The sequence below is a fragment of the Muntiacus reevesi genome, chromosome 2, assembly GCF_963930625.1.
Source record: "Muntiacus reevesi chromosome 2, mMunRee1.1, whole genome shotgun sequence".
In the NCBI taxonomy this organism is placed as follows: Eukaryota; Metazoa; Chordata; class Mammalia; order Artiodactyla; family Cervidae; genus Muntiacus; species Muntiacus reevesi.
This window is the reverse complement of record NC_089250.1, coordinates 142,064,780-142,075,344: the sequence shown is the minus strand read 5'-3', so window position 1 is coordinate 142,075,344 and position 10,565 is coordinate 142,064,780. Positions and strand designations below refer to the sequence as shown.

At 39.0% G+C, this 10,565-nt stretch overlaps 1 protein-coding gene across 4 annotated transcripts in view; it reads right to left on the bottom strand.

Annotated features, from left to right (window-relative positions):
- Positions 1–1,109: 1,109 nt before the first annotated feature.
- Positions 1,110–10,565, bottom strand: part of R3HCC1L (R3H domain and coiled-coil containing 1 like) — a 67,850-nt gene continuing 58,394 nt past the window's right edge. For all 4 annotated transcript variants that reach the window (XM_065923050.1, XM_065923047.1, XM_065923048.1 and 1 more), the window contains 2 exons: positions 9,960–10,100; positions 1,110–1,992 (listed from right to left, as the gene is read on the bottom strand). In XM_065923050.1, the coding sequence (XP_065779122.1) occupies positions 1,925–1,992; positions 9,960–10,100 (209 nt within the window). In that variant the 3' untranslated portion in view covers positions 1,110–1,924. The remainder of the gene's footprint in view (positions 1,993–9,959; positions 10,101–10,565) is intronic.

The window sequence follows — 10,565 nt, the reverse complement described above, 5'->3', positions numbered from 1 at the left end:
TAGGGGACTATACGTTACCATTAACAATGCCCTTAAAAGCCAAAATGCTGCCAGAAAGGGGAAGCACCTCAAAGACAAGTGATAGGAATGATCACTATTTTTTGTTTACTGTCCAAGGTCACTCTCAGTCTTGAAGAATCAAAACAGGGCGAAGGTATACCTTAGAGGTACACTGTTTCAGTATGAAACCTGGCTAGTTTCCTACATTTTCTTTCAAATGCAGCCACAGTGTTCAAATGGACATGCCTCTGTTCTCTGAAGACAGAAAGCACAAGCGGTATGGCCACACCAAAGAGAGGGGCCCTGGCCTAAGCCGTGCTGGGGCAGAGGGCCGGGAGAAGGACTTAATGACTCCCCCAGACTTGGAATGGAGGTATTGAATGTGAACAAGCGACAGTTTCAGAACAGACCACGAATGAGAAAAACAATGCTGAGGAACTGTAAGAGGGCTCTAAGACCAGAATAGCAGCAGGATAGAGACCCCAAGGCCAGTGTCATTTGAGGAACGTCTGGACAGAGCTCCACTCCACCATCTTTGAGGCAATGCTAATAATCCATCATTGTCATGGGCACTGAATCACACAAAATTGAGGCTGCTGCCCTCGTTGAAAGCACAATGAGACACTGTTTCTTGCTACCTCAGCATCTTAACGTCTAGCACTACCATCTCTTCAGTGTAGAACTACTTTCCCAAAACACTGAGAATGCAGATATGAGAAGGATAAAGCCTGAGCTGACAGCTCTGGCTTGTCTGTGTCTTTTAGGAAATCTCTCAGTGCCCAGAGGTGTGTGTGTGATTCTGGCTACTCTTCACTGTAATGGACGGTCTGGTATGACTTGCCAAATGCCTCTGGCACGGGCAGAGAAGACCATACCAAAAACACACTGTGTGCCAGATGGCTTCTGCAGGATGTCAGACTGGACAAAATGGCAAAAGCAGGAGGGTGGGGTGGGGATGTGTGAAGAGGACAGGAAGGGGAGAGAAGCCACTATAAACCAATCCCAGGGGAGTATTTCTATAGTGTACTCTCGGGCACCAGATGATCAGCAGTCTACTCAGCAGGGTTCAGTTAAACCAACAGGCCCACCGAATCCCCAACAGCATTATAGGGGTGAAAATAAGGGGAGAACTGCTCTCCCATTTCTTTGTGGGAATGACAAAACCGACCAACAGCTGAGTGATGTATATCACAAAATGGGCTTTAATGTCTCCCTCTTATAACATGATAGTGCTGTTTAAACTGGAACTGGCACCCAGCTCCCAAGACTAGCTTCCTATGAGGAATGAAGCTGGCAAGCCCCTGGCTGCCATGCAGCTGGGGCAGCCCCAGGCACTCGGCTTAGTACAAGATCTGGAGTCCAAATGCCTACACCTGTTGCAGTTCACCCACTTTGGGGTTCTGAAACTGGCAGTGTAGATTCTGTGAATATCAACTACACCAGATACCGGTCCACCTCTGTACTAGCGGCTCCCTCCCCTCTGTCCCCCACCTGCCTCATCTGCCCCCCGCAATACTGCTGGTCTCAGCTTTGTGAGGTACTTAGAGCACCTTGCCTTTGCAGGGCCTAAATCTCCCATCGTCACAGGTTTGAATCCTCTGTTTTGCTTTCACGTAAAACATCTTGGAAGCATGGCTTGCCCTGTCCAAAGGATTCTTGCAAGTCACATCCTCCAAGTTTCTCCCAAGCTGATGGCTTCTTTCCACGTCCAACACAGTAAGGCGATTCCAAAGAACTGCACGTAGGAGTGAAGACAAACAGGAGTTGATCTTCTTCTTATACCCAGTCAGCCCTTGTCTTGATCGCTTTATCTCTTTCTTGCATTAACACGCACATCTGCATGTACACAGAGGTCTGGAAAAATCCTCTGAAAACTGGAAGTACTTTCTGAATTCCTGGAATTATCCCTTTCATCAAGTGATGTTCAAACTGCAGACTGGTCTCTGCCTTCCCAGATGGCTTCCCGTTGCTTGGCTTCCAATCGTTTTCTCTCTGTAAATAAAAGCAGTGTTAAAAATAGTAGTATAACTTCACATAACCAGTAACTTTCCCTTAATCTGAATTACAAGACAAATTTTAATCATGAAAATGGGTGGATTCCCTGGTTTTCTCTTACCTGATTCCAAGAGTTAATATTTTTAACTTTCCAAGTGCTTTATAAGTTGAAACAGTGTTAGCATTACTATACAATAACAAGAGAAAGGTCTGGGGCTAGTAGAAATTAAAAGCATATGGAATAAAAGTCAGAACCTAGGAGGATCCAGATTCTTATCTTGCTATTAAGGTATTTATTTTAGTTCTCCTTCTCAACTGCGTTAGTGCTTCAGTGAAACTGGCCATTAGTCCCACTCTACTGATTTTATAAATATTTCAAAAGGGATCAAGAATATGTTTTAATATTTTTTTCTACCTTCTTGCTCAATGCAAACAATAGCCACTAGGCTTTAGTAATATCTCTCTTCTACAATCGTACAAAAAAAATACTTCACAGGAAAATCAAATTTTAATGTTTTCAGAGTACTTTCAGAAGCCAGAAATCTTCTGGAATACCAATTCCAACATGGAAAAAAGACCACATATAATGAAGGGAAAATAAAAACTATTTCTAAAAACAAAAAAATACACAAATCTGGGCAAACCATCTTCAAATTTTAACACAGAAGCTTGGTTTCCATTTAACACTTTCACTAAGACCTGAGACAGTGCATACCATACACAGTTTGGTGACCCAAGCGCTTCACTAGGTGCCACAATACCAGTTCTAATTTCATGGCTAGTCAGTCATTGATCCTGACACTATAAAATGTAGATAATTAAGCCTAAGTGCTTCCTTCAAAGGGCAATTATTTCAGATAATGTCTGTAAAAGATTTTGCAAGTCATGAACCAAGGGGAATTACAGAAATCAAAGTGAGTTTAGAGTTAATATCAATACTTGCTATTTTAATGTATCTTTCCAAATTAGCAGAATACCTTACAAAAATTTTTATACTGTATTTGACTCAACTTTAAAGGCAAAGAACTTGATAAGGAAGCTGACTGGCACTTGGAAATGTGAGAAAGAGAAATTTGCTGCTATCTGGGCACCCTCTTGTGGCATTATCTGAAAATACAACAAAATTACAAGAGGCAAAAAATGGGGGTAGGCAACTTCCCAACTGAAGGCTAGTTAATTCAGAGTCCTGGACTCAGCTTCAAGGCAGGCTCAAACTGGGTTGGGATTCTCCAGGGAGACAGTTCTAAGGATATCTGGCCGATGCTGGTTCTGATCCTTAAAAACAGGGAAAAGTTAGGAGAGGATCTAAAGGCAAGGCAGCCCTGGACAAAAACAAAAACTGGTCTGGGTTCCAGGAAGATGTGAAGAAACCAGACAAGTGAATTATTAGAACTTAGATATTTTAATAAGCTCAGAGAGGTAAACCAGAATGGCAATGTGGGATGTTATAAGAAAGGAAATCCAGGAGCAGTAGAAAAACAGAATTTTGGCCCATAATTCACAATTTCAAAATCAGAGTAGCACTGGAAAAAAAAATGGTTTTTTAAAAAGCTTGGGACCAAAGTCCTTTAACTATACTACAACCTGAAAGGTCATGAGGCTGCTTTATAGCCTTTATAAGCAATCTGGTGTGACTAGTCAGTCTGTTATAGAAATATTAATGCTATTGGATTTGAATATGGTGTTAGGAAACAGGTATTAAGATAAACATACTATCTTTCTAAAATTGGAGTAGTTTAGATTTCTGAAACATTTCCTATCTTAACGCTTTCTAACAAAAGACTGTAGATCTGTATTACCAAATATATGTAAATATAAGAGGAAATTCTGGTGGTAAACCATATGATAAAATCAGCAAGAATAGGGAGACAAATTGAGAAGCACAAAGAAACAGTAAAAATGTGAGGCTTAAATTTAGAAATACAGAACATGAACAGAATACGTAAATACAGGTTAGGATAAGACCTAAATATATTTTCTTCATTTTAAAGGAGAAATAGAAGCTTGGAGGAGTCAAGTGACTTGCCTAAAGTTATATAATCAGTGAAAACCTGAAGCTGGAACCCAGGTCCTTGGTTCTTAAAATCAGAATACTTTCCACTACCCTGACATCTGAAGACAGGATCTGAAAATATTTACACAGAAAAGAAAAAAATGTGAAAAAAAAAAATATGGTCAGAAAAGTAAAGAATAAACATGTTGCCTTTTACTAAAGGAGATAATAGCTGATAGACTGCATTTTTCAAAAAAGCTCCTATTAACTTTAATTCCACCAATTAAAAAAGTACACTAAGAGAAAGACCAACCGCAGCCATGCGGGCATGGAACTAAAGAAGAAGAGAATATTAGTATGAAATGATTAACCTAAAGCCCTGAAGACTTTTATTTCTCAGTATAATAAATAAATTGGCAGAAACAATTATATTAAATGAGTTTTCACTGAGGAAATGGAAAGTGCTGAAGATGAAAAAGGGGCCAGTTTGGTGTCATGTTTAAAACAATAAAGAAGAGAGATGGAAATTAAAACCTTCAAAATTTACTTCTACACCTAAGAAAACAATGAAAAATCATCACAAAATCTACTTGTAGCCACCTACAGAGTAAAAATCAACATGAAGACTTGAAATACAAGTCTAGTCAAACTAATCTAATTGCCTTCTTTTATGGATTGACAGACCTGGTAGATCAAGGAGAGCTAATATAAATAACCTCTGCATTTTAGCAAGTTTTAGATTTCAGGCTTACCGAGTATGTATACGACCATTAATACACGGGGAAGGAGTCTACCTCACATAAATGTTAAGTGAGCATTTAACTCTAGAGGGTGGAATGATTATCAATACATTTAGTATATACATGGTATTTACTTAGCAATAATTGGTAAACAGGTCAGTCAGTCTGTAAACATTTTCATCTCTGATCAGGGCCACAGATATAAGTTTATTAAAAGGCAGGTGACACCAAAAATATGGGTAAACACTGCATCCCAAAGAAAAAGACAGGAAATGAAGGGAACTTTTACACAGAGGGAGAAAGGACACCAAGAAAATGCCGTTAAGACCTAGCCTACAAGTCAGCAATGCAGTGCTGTCCTTGAAGGCAGAATAACGGAATTCCTAAAAAGGATTTCAGAAGGCAGTGATTGTGATTAGATTTTTATTACAATTGACTAGGTATCCTACAGAGATGATTTTACTTTTAAGTTCTTAGTGATTTCATTAATCAAACTAAGAGATCAAATTATTGTTTACTTACTCTGCCTCTCAGGCCTGTGCCCCAAAAGATGGCCTTTCAGAACCAGCCAATTAATCATCCTCCCCCAAGAGTAAAATGACACACAGTTACGAAACAAAATTATAGCCGGCTTATTTAAAATGAGAGTAGCTTATTCTGAGAACTCTGATTCCAGCTTTAGATGGGAATTAAGTGTTCTGACAAGTGGAACATCGGGAAATTTTACATATATTCCTGAGTTTGGACTTTAAAATGTGGTTTTATCATTTACTGTGAATGATAAAAGATCACTGACAGAGATCATTCTTCGTTTTTGAGACTGCATCCAAGTACTGCATTTTGAACTCTTCTGTTGACCATGATGGCTACTCCATTTCTTCTAAGGGATTCTTGCCCACAGTAGAAGATATAACGGCCATCTGAGTTAAATTCACCCATTCCAGTCCATTTTAGTTCACCAATTCCTAAAATGTCGATATTCACTCTTGCCATCTCCTGCTTGACCACTTCCAATTTGCCTTGATTCATGGACCTAACATTCCAGGTTCCTATGCAATATTGCTCTTTACAGCATAGGACTTACTTCCATCACCAATCACATCCACAACTGGATGCTGTTTTTGCTTTGGCTCCATCTCTTCATTCTTTCTGGAGTTATTTCTCCACTGATCTCCAGTAGCATATTGGAGTTCATCCTTCATTGTCCTAACTTCTTGCCTTTCATACTGTTCATGGGGTTCTCAAGGCAAGAATACTGAAGTGGTTTGCCTTTCCCTTCTCCAAGATTACTTTCTTAATTTCTTTTTTTTAAGGATTAAGACAAAGACTCCTCAATAATATGGTAAGAAGACCAAAGTAGGGTAGAGGAAGTTATCAGGAAAGTATTTATACTTCAAAATCCCAAATTCCAAATTCATTAATTAGAAAGGTCCCATATGCAAAGTTTAACTCTTGGTTTTATAAAGAAAATCATGGAGGACTTGAAAGGGTTCAGAGTAGAATCATGAGTAAAATAAGACTTAATGAAGAAAAACTAAAGTAACCAATGTCATTCATGTTAATGAATATGTAGCTGAGGATCTCTCTACAAACCAAGCACTGTGCCAGACAGTAGAACTCTTGAAGTGGGAAAAAGAGAGGTTATGAGTTTTTTTCCATATTATTATTAATGTGTGTGTGTGTGTGTGTGTGTGTGTGTGCGCGCATGCATATGCACGGACATGCACACATGCACTCAGTCATGTCTCTCTGCAACCCCACGGACTGTAACCCACTGGTTCCTCTGTCCATGGAAGTTTTCAGGCAAAAATACTGGAGTAGGTTGTCATTTCCTACTCCAGGGGATCTTCCCGACCCAGAGACCAAACCCTCATCTCTTGTGTCTGCTGCACTGGCAGGCTGAGACTTTACCACTGCACCACCTGGGAAGCCCTAGTATTAATAATAAAAGTACCTGTATCAGGATGGCACACAGATTTCGATTTCATACTAATTCTGATCGACTAGCAAATGGTCAAGTCAAAAGTCACCAAGAAAGAGTGTCATGACTGATGAGCACTGTCTGACATGGATAACGAAAGGGGAGCAATACCACACAGTACATATTTGTCATTACTGGCATGTATTATTAAAATGAATATTAACTTCCCAAGTGTCACACAAACAATATTATTCTAAATACATAAAGCACCTTTCTAAACGTTTTTATATATGTTAAATTATGTTGCTCAAAGAATTCTCCAAGGTTAGTTGAGTCAAGCACTGCTTTCACTGTGTGGGAAGCTGGGGCACAGGGACCTGCCCACAGCTACACAGCTAGTTAATGGCAAAACCTCTACTAATAGTCCAGAGCCTCTCACTCCTAAATGATCTGCCCTTGATCTTTATAGTTAAAAGCTGTTAGAACAGAATGGTGTCCAGATGCTTCTGATTTCCAGTAAATACCTAAGAAGAAACTTTTAAACTATTATATAGATTTCAGTCAGACCTAAGGAAGAATTTTCTGATAAAAGCTCTTAACCACTGGAACAGCTAACTAAAAAGAAGCCTGTCATATTTTATTTTCTGAAGACCTTAAAAAAATTTTTTACTGGGAAAAAAAATGTTAATTACCCCCAAAACTCCTTTAAAAGGGAATACAGTGTTGTAGAAGGAACATGGGTTTTAATTAGAGAGGCCTAGGTTCCAATACCACCTCTCAATTTACCAGTTGGGTATTTTATTGATATTTTACCTCTCTAAAATAGAGATAATATCATTCCCATCAAGAGTTAGCATAACAGGTTATACTGCCAGGAACTTCCTTCAATCCTTTTAATTGCAAAAACCTTTTCGTGGCTTTTAATCTTAAAATCTTCAGAAGGGAAGAGAAGAAACAACTTCTTAAAATATCAGGATCATATTTTCTTTCTTACTCAAGGCAGATATCTCTACCAGATTGTAGGTCTTAAGGAGAGGAACAAAATCCTGCCATCTCTCTAGTCTTCCTAATTAGGGAGCACAATGCCTTGCACAGGGGCAGGTACTCAGTGAATGCCAAATGTAGTTGATAAGAGTATCAGAGGCAACTTAAAACAAAAAGATCAATGACAAGAAAAAAATATGTGCTGGACTCCCCATAAAATGATATTGCTACTATTACTAAAAACAGCAGCAGCTAACATTTACCTATCATGGGCCTGTTTACTCTATACCTACTATAGGCCTAGAGAAACAGGAAGGAGGGCGTTCCTATGTGTTTTGAAAATGACTAAGTACCTTTTGTGGATTATCTCACTTGATTTCCATTTTATGGATGAGGAAACAGAGGCCTCCAGAGAGTAAGTAATTTGCCCATGGTGACACAGCCAGTAAATGGTAGAGCTTAGATACAGACCCAGGCAGTCTAATTCCATAGTCTTTACAATGTTGTTTCTTGTGCTGTACTGACACCCTTCCCTCCAGTGGAAGATTTGGAACAAAAATATCTGTTCTATTTAATATCTAAAACAGTACTTTTCATTTCACAGAAAAAAAATCTTTTAAGTGAGCAGTTTTAGGTTCCATGCAGGCAATTATTAGAGTATATGCTTAATGCCTAAGCAGCCAGAAAGCTCTATTAGAATTTTCCATAGGCATTTTCTCAGATATAAAGAATGAGAGAGTTCTAAGACACAATAAGGGAAGAGTCCTCTATAACCTGTATAGTTTTAGCACCAACGGATAGGAGAAATTTATCACAACAAAAGGCTTCTTTAAAAAAGTATGTACCAGGGTACCCACTTAGCCAAAAGCCTCATTTTTAACTGCATCACTGAAATGTCCTTTGTATAGCTGGGCACTTAAAATAAATTCAAGTGCGCCTGTATGATGATGGCCCTCCAGAGAAACAGTGGGGTATACAGGTGATAACCACACAAAACTATTGTTGCAGTACCTGTCGAAATACAGGTGACATTATACTCAAAGGGAAGCATGATACACTGCAAAAAGAATCACATCTCCTTTTATACATACCACAGTTATTACCCGCTACTGATTTTCTGAGATGACTGTGGTTATGACAGAGAAATCATTTTCCTCTAAGATAACCAATTAATAAAGGGTTAAGGATGCTGCACATTCCACTTTAATCTAGTTCTGACAGTGCCACATATAAAAACCAGAGGGATCTTCCCCTGTTTCTATAATCTCAAGGAAGCCTTTGAGTCAAGAATGCATGGGAAAAATCAAAACTGCCTCATTATAATCATTAAGGTTTCAAAAAATTAGTTGGGTTCAACTCTGAAACTCTAGCACCTGCCATGACATACTCTGTCACTGGTTATCTGGCCAGTGCAGCTGAGAGTCTGCAAGCTGCCTGCTATCACCAAAGCAGAGTGGACAGGAAGTATTAATGGCCTTGTTAGACGGGCAATAAACAAGGAGTTTGAAACTTCAATTCGTTTAATGGAAAAATGAAGCTACTTTTCAGTAAGTGGAATTTTCAGAATAAACTGCCTTCAGATTCCACAGATCATGGACTAAGGCAATCAGACTGTTTATAGTCTGAAGTTTGATAAAAAGTACTTAAGTGCAATGGGAGTCCCAAGCCTTTACATACAAGTCAATAGCCTATAAAGAGGAGAGAGACATTTAACCTCAACTACAAACTATATGGAAAGAAAAACCCTGCTTGTGGATCAGTTGAAATATTTTCTGAGAACTCCTAAGTACTGGAAAATAGTAAGATTAGGCTAACCTAGATGTGCTCTAATGGAGCCACTCAGGACTGTCTTTAAAGAAAAAAATTACATCCTAGAGTTATCATCACCAATGTCAGCTGCTGGCTTTTCCTTAATTTATCTTCTAAGATCTAAACCATTTGATAAAATCATGGCAATCACGGCCCAGTAAAACCACAGCAAATACTGTTTTCTGCCTGGGAGATTACTATGTCTTCATAGGAAAATTTTTCTGAGAGTTGGGAGCAAGAACTACAGAAACAGCCATGGATGAGCTAAAAAGACTAAACCTATCTTTGGAAAACAACAAAGGAGCATGGAGTAGGATACCCTGCTGTGTGGGACAGGCAGACATATTCCAACATGTCTTCCTCCTAAATATAAGTCAGGAAAACAACTTCAATATATGTGGGAGGCTTTGAGGAAATGGAAATGACAATATGGAATGAGCTTCATTTTTTTTTTAAACACATGCTTTATAGTGAGCTCTAAAGGAACTAAAGAAGAATGCCATCAGCTTCAACTCACCTCGGGCTTCTCGCAGTTTCTTAAGCTCTGCTTCCCGTTCAGTTTTGCTCTGCTTACTTCGAACCCCAAGGGCACTGATGACTAGCCTTCTGGCTAGGGCTGCTGAAGTCTCAGGACGCTCCTTTGCTGGCTGGAGAAACTCTGAATGGGAGAAAAGGAGGGAGCAGGAGGGAGTAAGGAAGAGAAAGCATTCTAGCTCCAAGTGATTTAACTCAGTAATTAACATACAAAATAGACTAACAAGGGCTGCATCAGCAGTAATTAATACAAGCCTGATAGATGAAGATCAGAGGAAATTAACACGGCAAAGCACAAACAATCCTGCCTTCATTATCTGTATTAACACAATTTCCTACAGTGACTCTATCAAACTGCTAACCACAGAGGTAAACTGGATAAGGCTGTCATCAGAAAATGGTGACTGCAGTGCCTGCAGTTCACATTCCCCACTCCCTCCAAGTGGCTTCTCCAATGCTATATTTCCAACAGAGCCTTTTCTCTTTTCCCTTTTCCTTAAAAATATTTCTTTTAACACTAAAAATAAACGTGTTATGTCTTTAGAACTCTGAATGCTATACAAGTGCTGGGAAAAAAAAAACAAGAACA